Source organism: Natator depressus, chromosome 6 (assembly GCF_965152275.1).
Source record: "Natator depressus isolate rNatDep1 chromosome 6, rNatDep2.hap1, whole genome shotgun sequence".
Classification (NCBI taxonomy): domain Eukaryota; kingdom Metazoa; phylum Chordata; order Testudines; family Cheloniidae; genus Natator; species Natator depressus.
Genome location: NC_134239.1, coordinates 35063775 through 35084175, shown reverse-complemented (window position 1 = coordinate 35084175; position 20401 = coordinate 35063775). Strand labels below are relative to the sequence as shown.

Sequence of the window (20401 nt, the reverse complement as noted above, 5' to 3'; positions counted from 1 at the left end):
TGTTTTGTGGTAATGCAGCTCGGCATTTAATAAAGCTGGGCTTGCTCTACAGGGCTGCAAATCCCCGTGGCCTAAAAGGCAAGAACAAAAATCTCTTGCCTGTGTTCTGGCAATCAAATAAAAAGGCTTGGGTGACGGCAACATTATTTCTGGATTGGTTCCAAAAGTGTTTCATTCTGGAGGTCAAGCAGTACCTCGAAGAGAAAGGACTTGAATTTAAAGTGTTGCTGATCGTAGACAATGCTCCTGGACACTCTGCGGCACTCCGGTTTGCGCATAATGATGTTGAAGTCGCCTTTCTCTCCCCCAATACCACCTCCATCCTCCAACCTCTCGACCAAGGCGTGATTTGCTGTTTCAGGGCCACGTACACATGGCTTACGTTCTCACAGATACATAGCGCTATGGATGCTGATCCCAATTTTAATGTGATGGAGTGTTGGAAGTTCTTCAACATTGCTGATTGCATCACTTATATTAAACAGGCAAGGGATGCAGTCAAGCCTGAAACAGTCAATGCATGTTGGCGAAACCTATGGAAAGAATGTGTAAATGATTTTAAGGGTTTCCCAACCATTGACAAAGAAGTGAAACTCATTGTTCAGGTGGCCAGGCAAGTGGGTGGTGATGGCTTCGTCGACCTTTGTCAAGGGTGATTTTGACTATACGTGATTTTCGCCTTACGTGCTGACTTTAGAACCTAACCCGCACGTAAGATGTGACTCCACTGTAATTACGTTTGTGTACTTTGCTGAACTGGGGCCTGTATGAAGATAGCCTATCCAGGAGCATGGTGATAACTGTCTCTGTTCTTGTGTTTTTTGCTTTTGTTTGATTCCATTATTACATTCTATCATTAGTTAAGTACCTTAGGGAAAACTCTGTAATCTGTAGACAGGAAGCAGACAAGTTTACAGTTTCTTTTGTAACGATACACTTTCTTGTATGCAATACAAGAGTAATACTATTCTCATTCTTAGATATTTTCTTTATAAAGATGATGGGTATGTTGTCAGTTTTCTACTTCTGAGTTGTCTCAGAATTTAATTTTGTTAATTCTGAAATTTTTTTCCCCAGGAATATTTTTTCATCTTAATCTTCCTTGCCACTTGTTCATTTTCTTAATTTTGCCTTTTTCTACCTCTTGGTGAATATGAAATATATGTGCCTCTTTAATATTTCTTATGTAGTAGAAATAGTTTATGATGATAACAATTTCTTCTTCATTGAATTTGTTTGTTTTTATTATTTGGGAGAGAACATGAATTCTATCCCAGTCACAGGTTGTCTTGTCACCTCATTGAAGCTTTTTTTTTTTTTTTTTGCCTTTGGGTATCCCAATCAAATTACCAAATTGTTTCTGACGTTCTCTATTATTCTTTTCTAGGAGGATATGTACAATACAAGATATGCAGGAATCTCTTCCAGGCATTAGTCTACTATGTGTTCACATTGGCATTACCCTACAAGTTGAGATATTTTACTTAGCTTTTTGCCAAATATCCCTTGACCCCCAATTCTTAGCTATGAGAAAAGTAGTCACACATAACATTTGATCCACATATTGAGCCATATCCTCAGCTGGAGTAACTGGTATAGTTCTGTTGAAGTCTTTGGAGCTATGCCAAACATGTAATGTTCAAAATGAACAAAGGGCTGAGGATATGGGCTATTATTTCCAAAGTAACTATTACTAAAGTAATTAGTAATTAATTTTTTTTCTATGACTTTTGTGCTATTGAAACCTTATAACCTTGGGGCAAGACTTATAAAGGTATTTGGGCACCTAAAGATGCAAATAGACACCTAGTGATGTTTTAATAGAGTCATAGATTATAAGGCCAGAAGGGATCATGGTTGTCATCTAATCTGACCACCTGTATAAGCACTAGCCATACAGCTTCCTTTAATTAATTTGTTTGAACTAATGCACATCTTTTAGAAAAACATCCAGTCTTGATTTAAAAATTGCCAGTGATACAAAATCCAACGCAACCTTTGATAAATTGTTCAAAAGGTTAATTACTTTTAATTACTAAAAAATCAGCCACGCTATCAGAGGCTCGTTCACCTGCACATCTACCAATGTGATATATGCCATCATGTGCCAGCAGTGCCTCTCTGCCATATACATTGGCCAAACTGGACAGTCTCTACGTAAAAGAATAAATGGACACAAATCAGATGTCAAGAATTATAACATTCAAAAACCAGTTGGAGAACACTTCAATCTCTTTGGTCACTTGATTATAGACCTAAAAGTGGCAATTCTTCAACAAAAAAACTTCAAAAACAGACTCCAACGAGAGACTGCTGAATTGGAATTAATTTGCAAACTGGATACAATTAACTTAGGCTTGAATAAAGACTGAGAGTGGATGTGTCATTACACAAAGTAAAACTATTTCCCCATGTTTATTCCCCCCCCCCACTGTTCCTCACATGTTCTTGTCAACTGCTGGAAATGGCCCACCTTAGCTCACCTTACCTGATCACTCTTGTTACAGTGTGTATGGTAACACCCATTGTTTCATGTTCTCTGTGTATATAAATCTCCCCACTGTATTTTCCACTGCATGCATCCAATGAAGTGAACTATAGCTCACGAAAGCTTATGCTCAAATAAATTTGTTAGTCTCTAAGGTGCCACAAGTACTCCTTTTCTTTTTGCGGATACAGACTAACACGGCTGCTACTCTGAAACCTAAAAAAAATTACTTATTTCTAATGTAAATTTGAATAGCATCAAGTTCCAGCCATTAAATCTTCATTATATCTTTGTCTATTAAGTTGAAGACCCCTCAGTTATAAAATTTCTGTTTCCTCTGTAGGTACTTTCAGATTGGGATCAAGTCATCCCTTTAACCTTCTCTTTGTTAAATTAAACAGATTGAGCTCCTTAAGCCTTTCTCTGTTCAACATTTTTTGAAATCCTTTAACCATTCTTGCAGCTTTTCTCTGAAACCTCTGTAATTTATCAACTTCCTTCTTGAATTGTGGACGCCAGAACTGGACACAGTATTCCAGTAGTGGCTGCAACAGTACCAAGTATAAAGGTAATATAACCTCCCTACTCCTATTCAGTATTCCCTGTTTATACATCCAAGGATAGCATTTGCTCTCTTGGACGACATGTTTCACTGAGAACACATGTTGAGTTGATTATCCACCATGATGCACAAGTCTTTTTCAATATCACTGCTTCCCAGAAGTACTGGCGAGGCATAATGCTGTCTAACTTCCAACATCTCAGGTGAGATGGGGTGCATTCAGTCTGGTTTGGTTATAAGCACCTAACTCCAGTCTACATCTTTAGGTACCCAAAACCTTTAAAAATCTGGCCTCTTGAGACTTGTTGTTTTTATTTATGCATGTATTAAATTCAACACAAGCAGATGCTCTACGAGCTTCCTCCCACTGTCCTGTCAATGTGCCTCAGTCCTGATCTGGAAGAGGCCAATAGGTGTGAGAAGATTATGCAGTCTCTGTGCCCATTCATTTCTTTGCCCAGCTGCTGAGAATGCCAACAAGAATGCCAGCTGTGGTAATGGTTTTTGTGATGTGAACACATACCTACTAGCAACAAGCCTGAGTCCACAAAACTAATTTCCAGCAGGTCACAAACCAGTTACTTCATATCACTATTGACCGAGTCTTTATTTGAGTCTGTGACCTAGACAGGTTAATGTTCCATGTGCTCTTGTCAATCCCCTGAGTCACTGAGCGCTATATTAAAATAGTAATGATTTTTTTTCATGAGTGGTTGAAAGGTTCTTAAAAGGACACTTCTAAAGGTATAAACATCAGTTGTTGTTTGGCAAATAGAAATCCATTATTGTCTGATTCAGACATACCAAACAGTCTGAAAGTATTTTGACATGCTGGCACACTACCGCGTCTATTTTTGAGGTGCCTGAACAGGTCAGCAGTCACTTAAGATTCCTCCTTCACATCAAATTAATATTTTAGATCTGCTATGAGAATGAATAAAGAAATGTTGTGGCTGGTTAAACTTGTCATAAATCATTTTTATAGCATTTGCCCATTTTTCCGAAGTTTTGACTCTGTAGGACAAAATATTTGCCAAAACCAGTAATTTTGCACGGCTCAAAATGGCATTTTGTGACAGAGGAAACTCAAAGCTTTCAGTATTTCCAAAAATGTAGAAACATTTTAATAAAGACTCTTCCTTCCTTCCTCCCTCCCTCCACATATTACGGGGAAGTGGTCAGACTTCGGTTCACCCACACTGAAAGAAATAACACACAAGGCAACTATCCCTCAAACACTAAATGTTCTTGTTCAGGCACCGGGCATGGGAGGACCCTAGGGAGGTTCTGTGGACCACCACTAGGTGGGTCACAGAGTTGCACCCTGGACACATACCTTGGGATTCTTCAGATCTGGAACCATGACATCTAGGGAAGAAACATCCAAGCACCCACAGTTTCCATTTTATGTATTTGTGATGCTTTGGGGTTAAACCAGATCAGTAAGGGGTTGTAGTGATTGCCTGCCCTACAACCATAGAATCATAGAATATCAGGGTTGGAAGGGACCTCAGGAGGTCATCTAGTCCAACCCCCTGCTCAAAGCAGACCAATCCCCAATTAAATCATCCCAGCCAGGGCTTTGTCAAGCCTGACCTTAAAAACTTCTAAGGAAGGAGATTCTACCACCTCCCCAGGTAACGCATTCCAGTGCTTCACCACCCTCCTAGTGAAAAAGTTTTTCCTAATATCCAACCTAAACCGCCCCCACTGCAACTTGAGACCATTACTCCTTGTCCTGTCATCTTCTACCACTGAGAATAGTCTAGAACCATCCTCTTTGGAACCACCTCTCAGGTAGTTGAAAGCAGCTATCAAATCCCCCCTCATTCTTCTCTTCTGCAGACTAAACAATCCCAGTTCCCTCAGCCTCTCCTCATAAGTCATGCGTTCCAGACCCCTAATCATTTTTGTTGCCCTTCGCTGGACTCTCTCCAGTTTCTCCACATCCTTCTTGTAGTGTGGGGCCCAAAGCTGGACACAGTACTCCAGATGAGGCCTCACCAATGTCAAATAGAGGGGAACGATCACGTCCCTCGATCTGCTCTCTATGCCCCTACTTATACATCCCAAAATGCCATTGGCCTTCTTGGCAACAAGGGCACACTGCTGACTCATATCCAGCTTTTCGTCCACTGTAACCCCTAGGTCCTTTTCCGCAGAACTGCTGCCTAGCCATTCGGTCCCTAGTCTGTAGCTGTGCATTGGATTCTTCCGTCCTAAGTGCAGGACCCTGCACTTATCCTTATTGAACCTCATCAGGTTTCTTTTGGCCCAATCCTCCAATTTGTCTAGGTCCCTCTGTATCCTATCTCTGCCCTCCAACGTATCTACCACTCCTCCCAGTTTAGTATCATCCGCAAATTTGCTAAGAGTGCAATCCACACCATCCTCCAGATCATTTATGAAGATATTGAACAAAACCGGCCCCAGGACCGACCCCTGGGGCACTCCACTTGACACCGGCTGCCAACTAGACATGGAGCCATTGATCACTACCCGTTGAGCCCGACAATCTAGCCAACTTTCTACCCACCTTATAGTACATTCATCCAGCCCATACTTCTTTAACTTGCTGACAAGAATACTGTGGGAGACCGTGTCAAAAGCTTTGCTAAAGTCAAGAAACAATACATCCACTGCATTCCCTTCATCCACAGAATCAGTAATCTCATCGTAGAAGGCGATTAGATTAGTCAGGCATGACCTTCCCTTGGTGAATCCATGCTGACTGTTCCTGATCACTTTCCTCTCGTATAAGTGCTTCAGGATTGATTCCTTGAGGACCTGCTCCATGATTTTTCTGGGGACTGAGGTGAGGCTGACTGGCCTGTAGTTCCCAGGATCCTCCTTCTTCCCTTTTTTAAAGATTGGCACTACATTAGCCTTTTTCCAGTCATCCGGGACTTCCCCCGTTCGCCACGAGTTTTCAAAGATAATGGCCAATGGCTCTGCAATCACATCCGCCAATTCCTTTAGCACTCTCGGATGCAACTCGTCCGGCCCCATGGACTTGTGCATGTCCAGCTTTTCTAAATAGTCCCTAACCACCTCTTTCTCCACAGAGGGCTGGCCATCTACTCCCCATGTTGCGATGCCCAGCGCAGCAGTCTGGGAGCTGTCCTTGTTAGTGAAGACAGAGGCAAAAAAAGCATTGAGCACATTAGCTTTTTCCATATCCTCTGTCACTAGGTTGCCTCCCTCATTCAGTAAGGGGCCCACACTTTCCTTGGCTTTCTTCTTGTTGCCAACATACCTGAAGAAACCCTTCTTGTTACTCTTGACATCTCTTGCTAGCTGCAGCTCCAGGTGCGATTTGGCCCTCCTGATTTCATTCCTACATGCCCGAGCAATATTTTTATACTCTTCCCTGGTCATATGTCCAACCTTCCACTTCTTGTAAGCTTCTTTTTTATGTTTAAGATCCGCTAGGATTTCACCATTAAGCCAAGCTGGTCGCCTGCCATATTTACTATTCTTTCGACTCATCGGGATGGTTTGTCCCTGTAACCTCAACAGGGATTCCTTGAAATACAGCCAGCTCTCCTGGACTCCTTTCCCCTTCATGTTAGTCCCCCAGGGGATCTTACCCATCTGCTCCCTGAGGGAGTCAAAGTCTGCTTTCCTGAAGTCCAGGGTCCGTATCCTGCTGCTTACCTTTCTTCCCTGCGTCAGGATCCTGAACTCGACCATCTCATGGTCACTGCCTCCCAGATTCCCATCCACTTTTGCTTCCCCCACTAATTCTTCCCTGTTTGTGAGCAGGAGGTCAAGAAAAGCTCCCACCCCTAGTTGGCTCGTCAGGCACTTGCACCAGGAAATTGTCCCCTACGCTTTCCAAAAACTTCCTGGATTGTCTATGCACCGCTGTATTGCTCTCCCAGCAAATATCAGGAAAATTAGTCACCCATGAGAACCAGGGCGTGCGATCTAGTAGCTTCTGCGAGTTGCCGGAAGAAAGCCTCATCCACCTCATCCCCCTGATCCAGTGGTCTATAGCAGACTCCCACCACTACATCACTCTTGTTGCTCACACTTCTAAACTTAATCCAGAGACACTCAGGTTTTTCTGCAGTTTTGTACCGGAGCTCTGAGCAGTCATACTGCTCCCTTACATACAGTGCTATTCCCCCACCTTTTCTGCCCTGCCTGTCCTTCCTGAACAGTTTATAACCATCCATGACAGTACTCCAGTCATGTGAGTTATCCCACCAAGTCTCTGTTATTCCAGTCACGTCATAATTCCCTGACATCACCAGGACCTCCAGTTCTCCCTGCTTGTTTCCAAGGCTTTGTGCATTCGTATATAAGCACTTGAGAGAACCTGCTGATCGCCCTTCATTCTCAGTATGAGGCAGGAGCCCTCCCCTCACAGACGTTCCTGCCTGTGCTTCCTCCCGGTATCCCGTTTTCCCACTTACCTCAGGGCTTTGGTCTCCTTCCCCCGGTGAACCTAGTGTAAAGCCCTCCTTACTAGGTTAGCCAGCCTGCTCGCAAAGATGGTCTTCCCTCTCTTCGTAAGATGGAGCCCGTCTCTGCCCAGCACTCCTCCTTCATGGAACACCATCCCATGGTCAAAGAATCCAAAGCCTTCTCTCCGACACCACCTGCGTAGCCATTCGTTGACTTCCACGATTCGACGGTCCCTGCCCTGGCCTTTTCCTTCCACGGGGAGGATGGACGAGAACACCACTTGCGCCTCAAACTCCTTTATCCTTCTTCCCAGAGCCACGTAGTCCGCAGTGATCTGCTCAAGGTCATTCTTGGCAGTATCATTGGTGCCCACGTGGAGAAGCAGGAAGGGGTAGTGATCCGAGGGCTTGATGAGTCTCGGCAGTCTCTCCGTCACATCGCGAATCTTAGCCCCTGGCAAGCAGCAGACTTCTCGGTTTTCCCGGTCAGGGCGGCAGATAGATGACTCAGTCCCCCTGAGGAGAGAGTCCCCGACCACCACCACCCGCCTCCTTCTCTTGGGAGTGGTGGTCGTGGAACCCCCAACCTCAGGACATCGCATCTCATGCCTTCCAACCAGCGGAGTCTCCTTCTACTTTCTCCCCCCAGACGTATCGTCTGGTCCGCTCTCCGCAATGGTACCTGTGGAGAGAACATGAAAGCGGTTAGTTACCTGTGTCTGCGTTGCTGGAACCCAGACATTCCCCCTTCTTCTTCTGGAGGTCACATGTTGCCAAGCTTCTTCACTGGCCTCTTGGCTCCGCTGTGCAACCTGCTCTAAATCTTTAGAGCTTTGCGCCTGTAGAAGCATATCCTGACGTTTGTCCAGAAAATCCTCAGATTCTCGTATGCAACGCAGGGTCGTTATCTGTTGCTCCAGACCTTCAATCTTCTCTTCCAATATGGAGACCAGCTTGCACTTTGTACAGACAAAGTCGCTTCTGTCCTGTGGAAGAAAAACAAACATGGCACATCCAGTGCAGGTCACAACAGCTGAACCCCCCCCTTCCATATCACTTTCCTACTATGAGCTTCCTCAGAGAAGTTGGCAAGATGTAAGCCTCAGTGGGCTCACTCCAGGCGAACTCCCAAGCAAACTCCTGCTGTGTGCTGCTCTGCTGTCCCCCGCTGCTCAGCTGGTTCGCCGCCGCTCAGCTGGTTCGCGAAGCTCTGGCTATTTTTAAACCCTGGGTCTGTCTGTACTGTGCAGCCTTGGTTCAGAGCTCTGATATCAGTAGTATCCTCACAGCACGATAACCCCTCTTTGGCTTCCACCAGCCTTTGCTACTCCTTGAAAGGTGACCCCTACATGCACTGCAGCAACAGGAGGGGTTCTCCCATCGCTGTAGTTAATCCGCCTCCCTGAGAGGCGGTAGCTAGGTTAATGGAAGAATTCTTCCATCGACTCAGCACTGTCTACACCAGGGGTTACACCAACTTACTTATATTGTTCAGGGGTATGGATTGCTCACACTCCTGAGCAATGTAGCTGGGTCGACTTAAGTCTTGAGAATAGACCTGGCCTAAGAGTAAAACTTAACTTAATCCGCTATAGTTCTTGTTCAAGATGGTTTCCCTACTTACAGCAACTTTTCCAGTGTGTCTAGCTGTTGCAGACAGGATCCACCCTTACAGCATCAAAATTTCTTTGATCACTCGGGATGGATGCCCCAAAGTCTTTCAGCAGTTCCGTATATCCCTAAAATTAATTTTTTTATTTCAAAGTCAGGAAGTCCTCCTGGGAGCTTAGCTTCCTGTGTGCCCTACCATGTTGATTTTGGAGTCTCCTGTGACTTTACAATGCAAATGAGTCTCCTGTAATCTCTGATGCAAATGAGTAGTCCATTGTCCATATCTCTGGTCACACTTGGCTCGGTTTGCCACTGAGCCAGAGGTGTTTGCCTGCCCCTTTATCTGGAAAAAAAACCTCTTTTGCATCTTTTATCTGTTTACAGTCTCCAAAGCATAATATCAGATAATATCCATAAATTCATGCACAGTGTTGTTACAAACATTTCACAGTGATATTAAGAACCAATGTTTTACTAGTTTTCAAATGGTATATTACATGACACCTTTTAAATTAATATCATGACAACAGTGTGTGAATGTTTGGAGCTGGTCAGGCCCGCTGAGTTTTATTGTTACATACAAAGGAGCCCTTTGCCATCTGGCACGGTGGTGTTCTGAGGTCACAATATTTTATTAGCTTAACTAAACTACAGTGAACTAAGCAAAATAATAAAATACATACAAACAAATCATATTACAATATAGTAGGTTAATGTCAAACCTCAAATTAGTCTAATTACCAGCTGATTAAACCATATCAAAAAGACCAAGAATTTTTTATAAGCTCTGTGCAATGATTTGGGAAGACAGTAGTCTTGGTTAGGTATCAACTCCAGAAATAACAGGGTCTTATCAGACATAGTGCAAATAGATATATTTATGTTCTAGCCAAATAACTGATACAGGGAGGGTCAAATCACTTCCAGATTGAAGCTAATGTTGAAACTACAGCTCTGATGTTAATTAAGGCAGCATGCCCAAATTATCAGTAGTTAGGTAGTAGTTGCCAATCTCTTATTCCCAATATAAGGTTACTTTAAACATTCTAACACAATTCAAGATGACACACCTTGTTAAATTTAATATTGAAGTGACAATTGAGGTGAAAACGCGTGATTGCTCAGGATTAAAGATATAACTACTAGCCCAAAAAATATATGCATGTGTGATTTCTTAGACAGCTGATTGTTTAACCTAGGGCTGTTTTAGGTATTTTAGGAGCTATTCCATAAGCACTGTTTTCAGAGTCTGTGAGTTCTATGCATGCACACACACACACGCACTCTGCCAGACATCTTCAGGACTTTAAAAAAAAAAAAAAGGTTGAAGAATGTTTAAATACGGGTGTGTCCTTCTACTGATTAAAAATTAGAAAAGAAAACAAAAATACTGACACAATGCAGGAAGGTTCTCATTACTCTCGATTTTATTCAAGCTTCAGGAAGCTGGCATGGGGTTGAAAAGATTAGCTGGTGATCCTATTGGTTCAGATGTTTTAACACTGATGTAATTGTTGGCTGACTAAAGGTTATGTACTTGTAGATGTCAGATCTTTGATTTAGCATGTTGCTGGACTCTTATCCCTCACTGGCTGGTGGGAAGGTGAGGAAGTACGGACCTCTTGGTCAGGCATGGTAGTGTTGCATGGCCAGAGGCCAGAAGCCAGCGGCTGCAGCATCACGCAATGTAGCCCAACAAGCCAGAATGCCAATAATTGAAGTTATCTTCCTTTCCTTTAGTTTTTGAAGATGGAGGGGCCTGGTTGGTTCCTTCCCCTTTGGAGAACTCCTCATCAGAAGTCCCTTGGCAAATCAGAATAGAGCACTCTCCTTCTAAGGTCACTGACATCACACAGCAGGGCCCAGTTAGGTCACTTTTGTGCTAAAACAGAATCTCCCCATTCCAATTATTTAAGACTCAGGAAGTCTATGGATCCAAAAATATATCCAGTCTGTCAGCAAGTCCACAGGTCATGGGTCCATAAACATTATCTCAACCATCCTGTAACACTCCTGACTGAAAAATGATTTTTAAAATGTAAGGCTAGCAAAATGTTGGAAATCTTAAGAAAATAGCAATTACACGTTCATTCAGCCATGCAGATAGAGGGACAAACTGAGAGATACTTATTACTTCCCATTTTACATTTTGGGTGAGCTCCACAGCTGGGTGAAAGGTAGTCACAATAAAAGTCATTGCCTCCTAAAATCACAATCTTGAGGTTCAATTTTTACATAAACCCCAACTGCCTCATCCCTCTGGCATTTATTCTTTACTGTAGTCTAATTTCTTTTGATTTGGTATTCATCTTTTCAAAGGAAACAAAGGAGAGTTTATAATCCTGAGATTAAAAGTAAAATCTACACAAAGAGTAAAGTCTTGGAAAAGTTATTACAAGAAGAGTAATTGAGTAATTGTTCTTTTTAAGCAGTATCTATAAAACATGTGTTTTTAGAATTTATATAATTGAGACTAAAATTGTACTTTACCTATTAAGACATCTTGGGCAGAACATACAATTGTTACAGTATAAGACTTTAATTGCCAGTGTAAGTTAAATACACATACCTCAAGGTGATGTATTATGCAATGTATGTTCGACACTTTTTCCACATGAATACTCACTGTAGTTAAGATATCTTGGACTATTATTTCTCTGTAATGCCCCCCATTGTCTGTTACCTTGTATTACCATGAAAATATTTGAAAATCATTTCCAGCTGAGAACCAGGAAACAATGTCTCTGTAGAAGGATGTTCCCTCCTGGTTTTTTTTCATCTGTGTGAGCTTCCTTTGTTTTCCCTTCCTCTCCGTTTCTGCTTGAAAACTTTGTTTACTGCTTAAATGCAAATTAAGCTGTACCTGCTGTAGCGTGGACAAAGTGTTGTTGTGTTGTTCCCTGGGGACTTTGGCAGAGGTGCACTTGAGTGTCTTTGTTCTTCTCTGTCGGAGACTACAAATAGTTTAGTATAGCTGGGCAATTGCTGATGTGCTTGCAAAGGTGCTTTTGTGTAGCAGAACTGATGAGGTCAGTTCTTTTGCTCCTCCTTTTCAACTGATTTATGGAATCACTGGGGTGGCAATGGCATCAGCATGAAGATTACAGTCAGCTCTTTCTCTCTCTCTAATTGTGCCATACATTGTGGCTGATCCTGTTTCCTAGTGACTAGACAACACTGAAGTTGGGTGAGAACTACCTGCCTGAAGCCCAACCTGGATAAAATATTTGTAGGTAATGCCAATAGGTTATGAAGAAACAACTGTAGGAAATAAAGGTGATATTTGTCTCTTCAAATAAAGATGTTTTGCCCCTGTTGGTGACTCAGGCTCACCACCTGATGTCCTGTTGGACACTCAACTGCTGATGCATGCTTTTTGTCACCTCTGTATTGGAATTCTAGTAGTCCACACCAGTTGAGCTGTCACTTGAAGGCCTCTCTCAGAAACTTAAATTAGTTCAAAAGGCAATGTCTCATTTACTGTATGGTGCTCCTTGTAGGAAACTCATTACACCTGTGCTCCAAAGACTAAACTGGCTTCATGTTAGTTTCTAGGTCCAATTCAAAGTTTTGATTTTGATCTATAAAGCCCCTTTTGGTTTGGGTTCTATGTATCTTGAATATCGCTTCTCTGTGCTTTTTCCCAGCAGTTGAAATCATCAGAGACACTTGATTCCTGAGATGTGTTTGACTGGTCAGGATCATCTGTTGAAGGCTCTGGAATTTAGAGTTTGCTCCTCTACTCTTTAGTCTGGCAAAGTCCAAATAAATTGACCTTTAGGGATGCTCAGTTCACAGATTTTCTGTCTGAAGGGGCTGAGTAATTTTGCATGTGTGAACTGATATTGGATTGGGTGACAGAGTTTTATTAGTTTTTATTATAAAAGTTCCTAGAGATTGATGATAGATGGGAAAAATAAATAAGATTTGACAAGGGTTATTTGTTTGAGTTGATTTGAATAAAGGTGTTGCATTTTATTTATTAGTCAAGCATATCTATCTTCTCATTAGCAGTACTTCAGAAAAGTACCTCTGTAGTTATGATCTGTAACATCTAAAAATAAAAATGAAAGGTTTTCTGTGTTTTTCTCAACTGTTTTTGTTTCCTAATCACCTTGAGATTTTGCACTGTACAAATTGTAAAATCTTTGTAACAGGCAGTGTCAACCTCCAGTGTTCTTTAGAGAAGCTTTTCGGTCATTGCTGATCCATTTCCTGGATTAGTCAGGCCAAATTGTGGGTTATTTCTTCGGTTAAGCTTTTCCTTATTACTCACTATTCTAAGAGCCAGAAACCTGTTGCAGCATATTGATTTGAATCTGTAGAGCTAGGTAAATTTCCAAATCCTATGTTTAAAATTTAACTATAAAAAAGTTTTTAAAAAGTTAGCAATAGTATTTTAGTCTCATTTAGAAAGATTGCACCGTGAATTACAGTTAACAATTTGACAAACTCTGTGTGTGAGCACACACGCAGTGCTTAAATTGGTATTGTAGAACAACAGGAAGCAGACAGATTAATACATTTGTTAGGGTAGGATGTCAGATATTTTAGTACATATTACAAATCCTTTAAATCCTTGAAAACAGCAAAAGTCAGGAAGCCTTGTTTAAAATTTTCCAGCATATGTGTAAGGTTCAACAGGATGTATGTTTGCCTGTGGATTGTTAGATGAGTAATCTGTGAAAATCAACTTGTTTATTGTTTTTCATGTTGTCTGTTTGTGCCCTGACAGTTTAACATCAGATGTGTCTTGAAGTCTGAAGTCAGTAAACAGTTCAAGGTTGAAAACAAATATGGTTATGCTTTGTAGCATGCAAAATCCTCAAAGGTTGTTATTCTATAATGTTTGTTTGCAATAATATCTCTCAGGGCTTTAATGACATTTTGGTTGTTTGTCTTTCTGGGGGCCTGTATGTGGATTTAGGAATCTAACTCGAGAGGCCCAATTTTAAAATCTTGTTTTGTGTGTCTGTATATAAGGTGTTTAACAAATAATAAAATAATGCAATATGAAGATATCACAGCAGAGCCACACAAGTTTCAAAATCAGTCTGTATATAAGAGAGAAGGTGTAGTCCAACAAGTTTACTGTTGAAGGTTTAGTAAACTTACCACACTCCTTTCAGGAAGTTGGGCTTAGACTGGGGACCAGGTTCTCACTGGGACATGAGAGAGCTTCAGGACCCTATCACTACCCAAAAAATGGAAGGCCCAAGAAATGGCAGGGGACTAACTTCCCAGCTCGGGTACTGTTCGAAGAACCTGTCCCTCGGCATAGATTTCCAATTTCCCAAACTCTAAATGTCTCATTCTGGAGTGCAAAGCCAAAAAGCTAGGGAAATGTGTCTTTAAACTGGCTTTTGAAAGGTATGCACAGGTTATGTCTGTACCGCGTCTTAAGCAGGGGGAGGAATGGGGATGGATGACTGTTGTCTGGCTTTCCAGGGGAAGGGGTATACCACTTTAAGGGCAGAGAGGCATGGATGTTGCTGCAGATGCAGAGCAGGTCAGAATGGGGATGCTGACTCACCCTCCCTCTTCTCCCCCCCCCCATGACTGGAAAGAGAGGAGGTGACAGCTGAGTGGGAGAAGCCCTCTTTCTCCTGGACCAAGTGGAGCAACACCCACCCTTGAAAGTGGCAAAATGCCAGGTTTGGTCAGTATCTGCTGTGAGGACTGCGCTAGCCACTCCTTTACTGGGGGGCTGGGAAGGAATTTTTTTGCTGCCAGATTGGCTAAGGCAGACTGGGGAGGCGGGTTGCCTTCCCCACAGGGTTCAGGGGTGGGGGCTTAGTTGAAGTGAGCATATGATGTCACAGCTCATTATGTAAATGTGGAGCAGATGTACAGTACAAGTCCCCCATAGAGAAGTGATACCGTGATCAGATAAATGGTTTGGTAAAGGATTTTCAGGGGGTATTTGTTAAAGAGCAGAAACCGGGGGTGTTTGAGGCTCCTATGACTGGCACAGCAGAGAGCCAACCCCCCTCTCCTTTATAACCCACCTTAACCCTCATTTGAGAGTGGAGGGGGGCTGTAAGGTCCCAGCAGTGGGTTGGTTGGGAACCAGGATAGAAAAGGGGTGGGGAAGCCCCCTTCTGTAATGAAATGATCATGGAGTTACCTGCTCTGTACACTTCTTTATCCAGTAGCCCCAGACAGTTAATAAAGTTGTGGCCTAATTAAACTACATCCAGTATCTCATGTCCTTCTTCCAGTATAGCATAGAGTGCATACCTTACAATTTAAGGTCTTTTTGAAAGTGATTTTTTCCAATTTTAATAATGCACAGAAGATTCCTCACTGAGCTCTGTTCATAAGCCAAGTTTCAAACTGCATTCATCTGTTACTGCTGTAGTCTAGGCCAAAAAATGTGGCCAGGTTTTCTTTTCCAATGAACAGGGGTGGTGATGGTTTGATGTCCGTGTACTCAGAACTCAAAAAAATGGCTGAATGGTTTTAAAAATATAAACCATTTATTTGGCAGAGACAAAGTATGGAAAATTCCAGGTCAAAGTTGCATTTATGAATGAGTGTAAAGAGTCACACATACACACGTACACGTATCACAGATATATATGTACTACATATATAAATGTGTGCTTTCTGTGTGTATGGTATGTATTTACACACAGACCACAACATTCAGATTACATTGTGTGTGTAAAACCAATATGGCGTGATACTCTTGAGAGATTTTGCCCATTCTTTTAATTTAAAGCGTTGCAAATAAATAATTTAACTTATTCGTACTTTCCTTACATCTTATCCTATTATATATGGCCTTTTAAAAAGTAATTTTTGTTATCTATGATCACACCTAGTGATGAAGACAGAACTGATGAACTCCAGACTCAGTGTAGCTGAATTCAAATGCCTAATCACTTATTCTACCATTTGTTTCAGAGGGTTTTTTTGCAAATGAAAAATGTATGGGACATTTTTGCTTGCATCCAAGGTCAAATTTCAACAGGTAGAAAAATGCTCACTCATCTAAACTTCAGCATAGAGTTATAGTCCATCTAGCTTCCAACATGCTGTAAATGAAGTGAAATTCTTAAGAGCTAAGAATGTCTAACAGAAAAACAATCAACGAATGAAGAATACACTGACCCTAAGTCCAAAACTTCATGTAATCAGTCCTGGACCATACCCCCTTCCTCCCCCAAAACGCTTTTATAATCTTATATCATAAACTATCAGAAGTGAGTTGAATGTTATATGCTGTTGGCAAGCAATGATTCTCAGCTATAAAATAGTATACTAGCTTGGTGTTTACCCTAGCACGCTCTGTAATATTGTATTGTACAACTACTTTGTTCTCACTGCTATGTTGTTTCCTCCTCTTCCTCCACCTCCCCCCTTGAGTTCTAGCATATTAATGACTGCTTTCTAGGCAGTTACTAGAACTAGAGGCTCAAGCTGCTTCTGTGTCTGTCAGCTTGTTTGGAATGCAGCATTCAAATGACACAAAGTATTAGGTAGAACCAGTTTAAAAAAAAAGCTGGAGTTTTACATGCAGTTGTAGTGCTCACTTGTGCACCTATTTTTGTATTCAGACTTCTACAAATAGGGTATGTGGCACAAGTGGGGCTAAAACACCCGCTTTTATGCAGTTTGTGTATACATACAAAATGTGTGTGGGGATGGGGAGTAGGTGGGTATATGTGTAAAATATGTATCTGTGGGTGGGCGTGTGTGTGTGTGTACATATATATATAAAATACATTTTAAATTGGGACCTTGATCTTCTTCATAGAGTTGTGGCATACTGGTTGTTTGTAACAGGATTCAAGGTAGGAGAGGAAAATGGTGAAGCAAATTTGTAATAAGAATGACCTGCCAGGGTTAAAAAGAGTTTGAGAGACATATACAAATGTTTCAGAGGAAATAAACTTTCCTAAGTGTTAGTTCTGGACAAGTAATCCATAAAAATATTTACTGGATTGTGAAGATGGCCTGAGCATTGGTTCTTTTAATCACTCAAGCAACTTCCTAAAGCAACAGTAGAACTAGCCTCAGACTGGAAATCTTCCAAAATAATCCTGTTAGTAAAAAGTTTATTGTATCTTAAAATAAGCTGCATGGATACATTGTATAAATATTGAAAGACATATACCATTTATATTGAGACATGGCAATCCTTTATTAGTTAAATTGAATATACCTGTAATTTATTTACAACAGCAAATTTTGTTCCTTATTAATGTTTTTGTCAACAGTAGCTTAATTATCCTTGTACTTTTTAGAACTCTGTATTACTTTGATATGTGATTGTGAACATGTACTTAGAATGATTCCACCCCCTCCCCCCCCAAAAAAGTTGATCCTAGATAATAGTTTACTGAGTATCCAAGGTATTTGAATTAAGATACTTTTTAGAGTTTTACGTTCATCATAATCCACTGCAACCTCTTGTGTCACATAGCTGGAAAAAAAATCGGACTTTTTGTCTACCACAGCTTGATTTCACCAGAAGTATTTTGTTTTTTTAAAAACCCCTCTATTCGTAACACACAGCTGTAGTCAATAATATAGGGAAAATCGTTGATCTATTGTGGTCTCTCATGTTAGAAGGCAAATATTGTGACATGGGAATGGGAGGGGGAAAATTACCTTTTTAATGAATCTTTCTTTATAGATGTTGATCAGATGAGCATTGAGAAAATTTTGATACACCAAAACTTTCTAATATGTGAATATGGATGTTCCTGTCCTTCCTCTGAGTTTTATAGGAGTTGCCTTCCTTCTGGAATACCTTGAGCACAGTAGCCTTTTCTTTTATTATAACATAGTTAGTAGAACTACGCAAGCTCTTATAGGATGGTTTGTGAGTCAGATATACCTATCGTCAGCTACTATTTCAGATTCTTACAAGAATATGATAAAGCAACCTAAAAATATATATTTGTAACCTTTGTTGTAATAAGACTGATTTTGAAGTTTCAGGTCCACCTATCATCATCCACTTCAGGTTTATTCCTAAAAAGTGGTTTTTGCTAGAAGTTCCTTTAGCTAGATGAAAAAACTTGATTTTCTGTAGAACCTTTCATGTTTAATGTATCATAAAACCATGGCCTAGATACTGCTAGTGATTGTGCTAGTAAACACAGCCACAGATATATTTGCAGCAATACCTCACTCAGAGTCTTGAGCCTATAAACAGTTTTAGAAGTGCGTGAATATTAGTCTGTACTTTCTCTCTCTAAAGAATGCTGTCCGAACTTTCACTTCCATACGTAGAACCACCTGAGAAGAGACATGGGTTCAGTAGCTTATTCAGAACTTTTTTGAGCCAGTGATTTCTAGGTCTGCTAAAGGTGCTGCACAATTAACAAATGGGTTATTATTTTACAGTGGTATAGATTGTCATTAAAATATTTTGAAGACCTGAACAAAACAGCTCTTTGGAGAATTAGTATAGCATACAAATAAGACTTATAGATTCATAACTTACTATTTCTTCAACTAGGACAATCTGAACTTCCAGCCAACCCAGTCATCTTTGTAATCTTTTTCTCCGTCTCTCAGTGGGTGGGAGGGTGGATTAACTTCCAAGAGGTAAATGAAAGAAGAGTAGTAGATCTAACTCTTCAGAATATAAACATGACATTGCTGGTACACTCATTAGATACAAACAATTGGAGGGTATTACCCATGTTTTAAAGTAAACTGTTCTGCATTCATATTTGCAATAAGGCTTACTATCCTTCAGGTTGCTTGAGTCTCTCCATGTTTACAGTGGTTTATGCCAGCCCCTTGTTGGTACTATGTGGATGGAGTTTGTAACCACAAACCATTATATTACTCTTGATTCAGCCTTCTCAGAAGTCAGAATGAAGTTCTTTTTCTCCAAGACACTGCAATAGTGCTTAACCCCAATGTAACAGGCTCCAAATCCCAGTTTTTTAAAGAGAAACAAATTTTACTGGCAATACAGAAAATATAAACTTATTTTAAGAAGTGTTAAATAAAATGTAGTTAGGCAAAACTATACCGTTTTAGAAGATCACTACAGAAAATTGCCTGTAAACAACCCCCCATCTTTATTAGGAAGGTAACAAGAAACCCTACGTAGGTGATGCAAGCCCTTTTAGTGACAACACAGTCTGTGTCCTCAGGAAATTTTATAAATTCCAGCATTTCTCAAGAAATTTCTTTATTTCTAGAATATCTTAAAGACACATCTGTTTAAGAGGATGGGACTCGTTTTGCTATAAAGGAAATGCATTTTTTTTTTGGTCTTCCCCAAGAGTGCATTACTTTGTAACTTACGCAACAGGTTATTCATTATACCAAATGAATCTTACCAGAACCAATCTACTCTGATTCATGTGTCTTGTCCTCAGTCTTGCAGGGCTTGTTTAGACAGTTAGCTCCTCTTTAACTCCTTCCAGTCACATGTAGTGTGTAGGCTTTACTGGCCTTTGTTTAACCTAGTGACTCACAGAAAACACTTTTACAGATAAAAGTATGAATGTGTTTACTAGACAAACCTCATGAACTCTTTGTCCATGATCAGCAATACTTTCAGAGATATTACATAAAGGTTCAGAAGTTGAGCCTGGATCAACCACCAATAATGGGCTCTAGATTCATGTTTACCTTTGCATACTACCATTTGAGGTCATTGTTAAGCAGTGTTAGGATTGTTTTCAGAGGAGAAAATCCTTGGAAATGGGATAGAAAAGGAGGGGTAATAGAAAATATTTGAACTACTGGAAAATATTCAGTGGGTGTTATACCAACTTGAAAAATAGAAATCAAAACTGACGGTCAAAGAAAATGCAGAAAAATCACAGGATAAGGCATTTGCATACTTATTACAAATTTTCCTCCAGTGACTCCAAGAATTCTTAATAATTTTTCATTTTTATTCTTTGTTCTGTTTTGGCTATGGGTTCATAATTAGTAAAACACACTTTTTTTTTTTTTTAAGGAATCCAAAATGTTCTGAGCTTGTTCTGTGCGGTCCTTACAGAAAATAAGGTTCTCTTTCATTCTGCAAGTTTTCAGAGGCTCAGTGATGCCTGTAGAGCACTGGAGTCCTTAATGTTTCCTCTCAAATATAGGTGAGTTTTGTTAGACAACTTTGACACTTTGGAGTTGATGTTGAAAACCTGTATTTATACAAGTTTTCCTTACTCATGCAAGATGTGCCATTGAAGTTAATGGACTATTTTCATGAATAAGGATTACCACATGAGGAAAGGCTTTCAGGATCAGACATTTGGTCTTACGGTTTGTGTACTTCATCTATCAAAATCTCATTTAATCCATTTCAATGTAAATTGTATGTAATTTAACAAAAATACTGTGTAGACA

The 20401-nt window shown here is 40.7% G+C and overlaps 1 protein-coding gene across 4 annotated transcripts in view; it reads left to right on the top strand.

Moving 5' to 3' along the window:
* Window positions 1–20401, top strand: part of SBF2 (SET binding factor 2) — a 563151-nt gene that overhangs the window by 322027 nt on the left and 220723 nt on the right. For all 4 annotated transcript variants that reach the window (XM_074955034.1, XM_074955032.1, XM_074955033.1 and 1 more), the window contains exon 7: window positions 20016–20148. In XM_074955034.1, the coding sequence (XP_074811135.1) occupies window positions 20016–20148 (133 nt within the window). The remainder of the gene's footprint in view (window positions 1–20015; window positions 20149–20401) is intronic.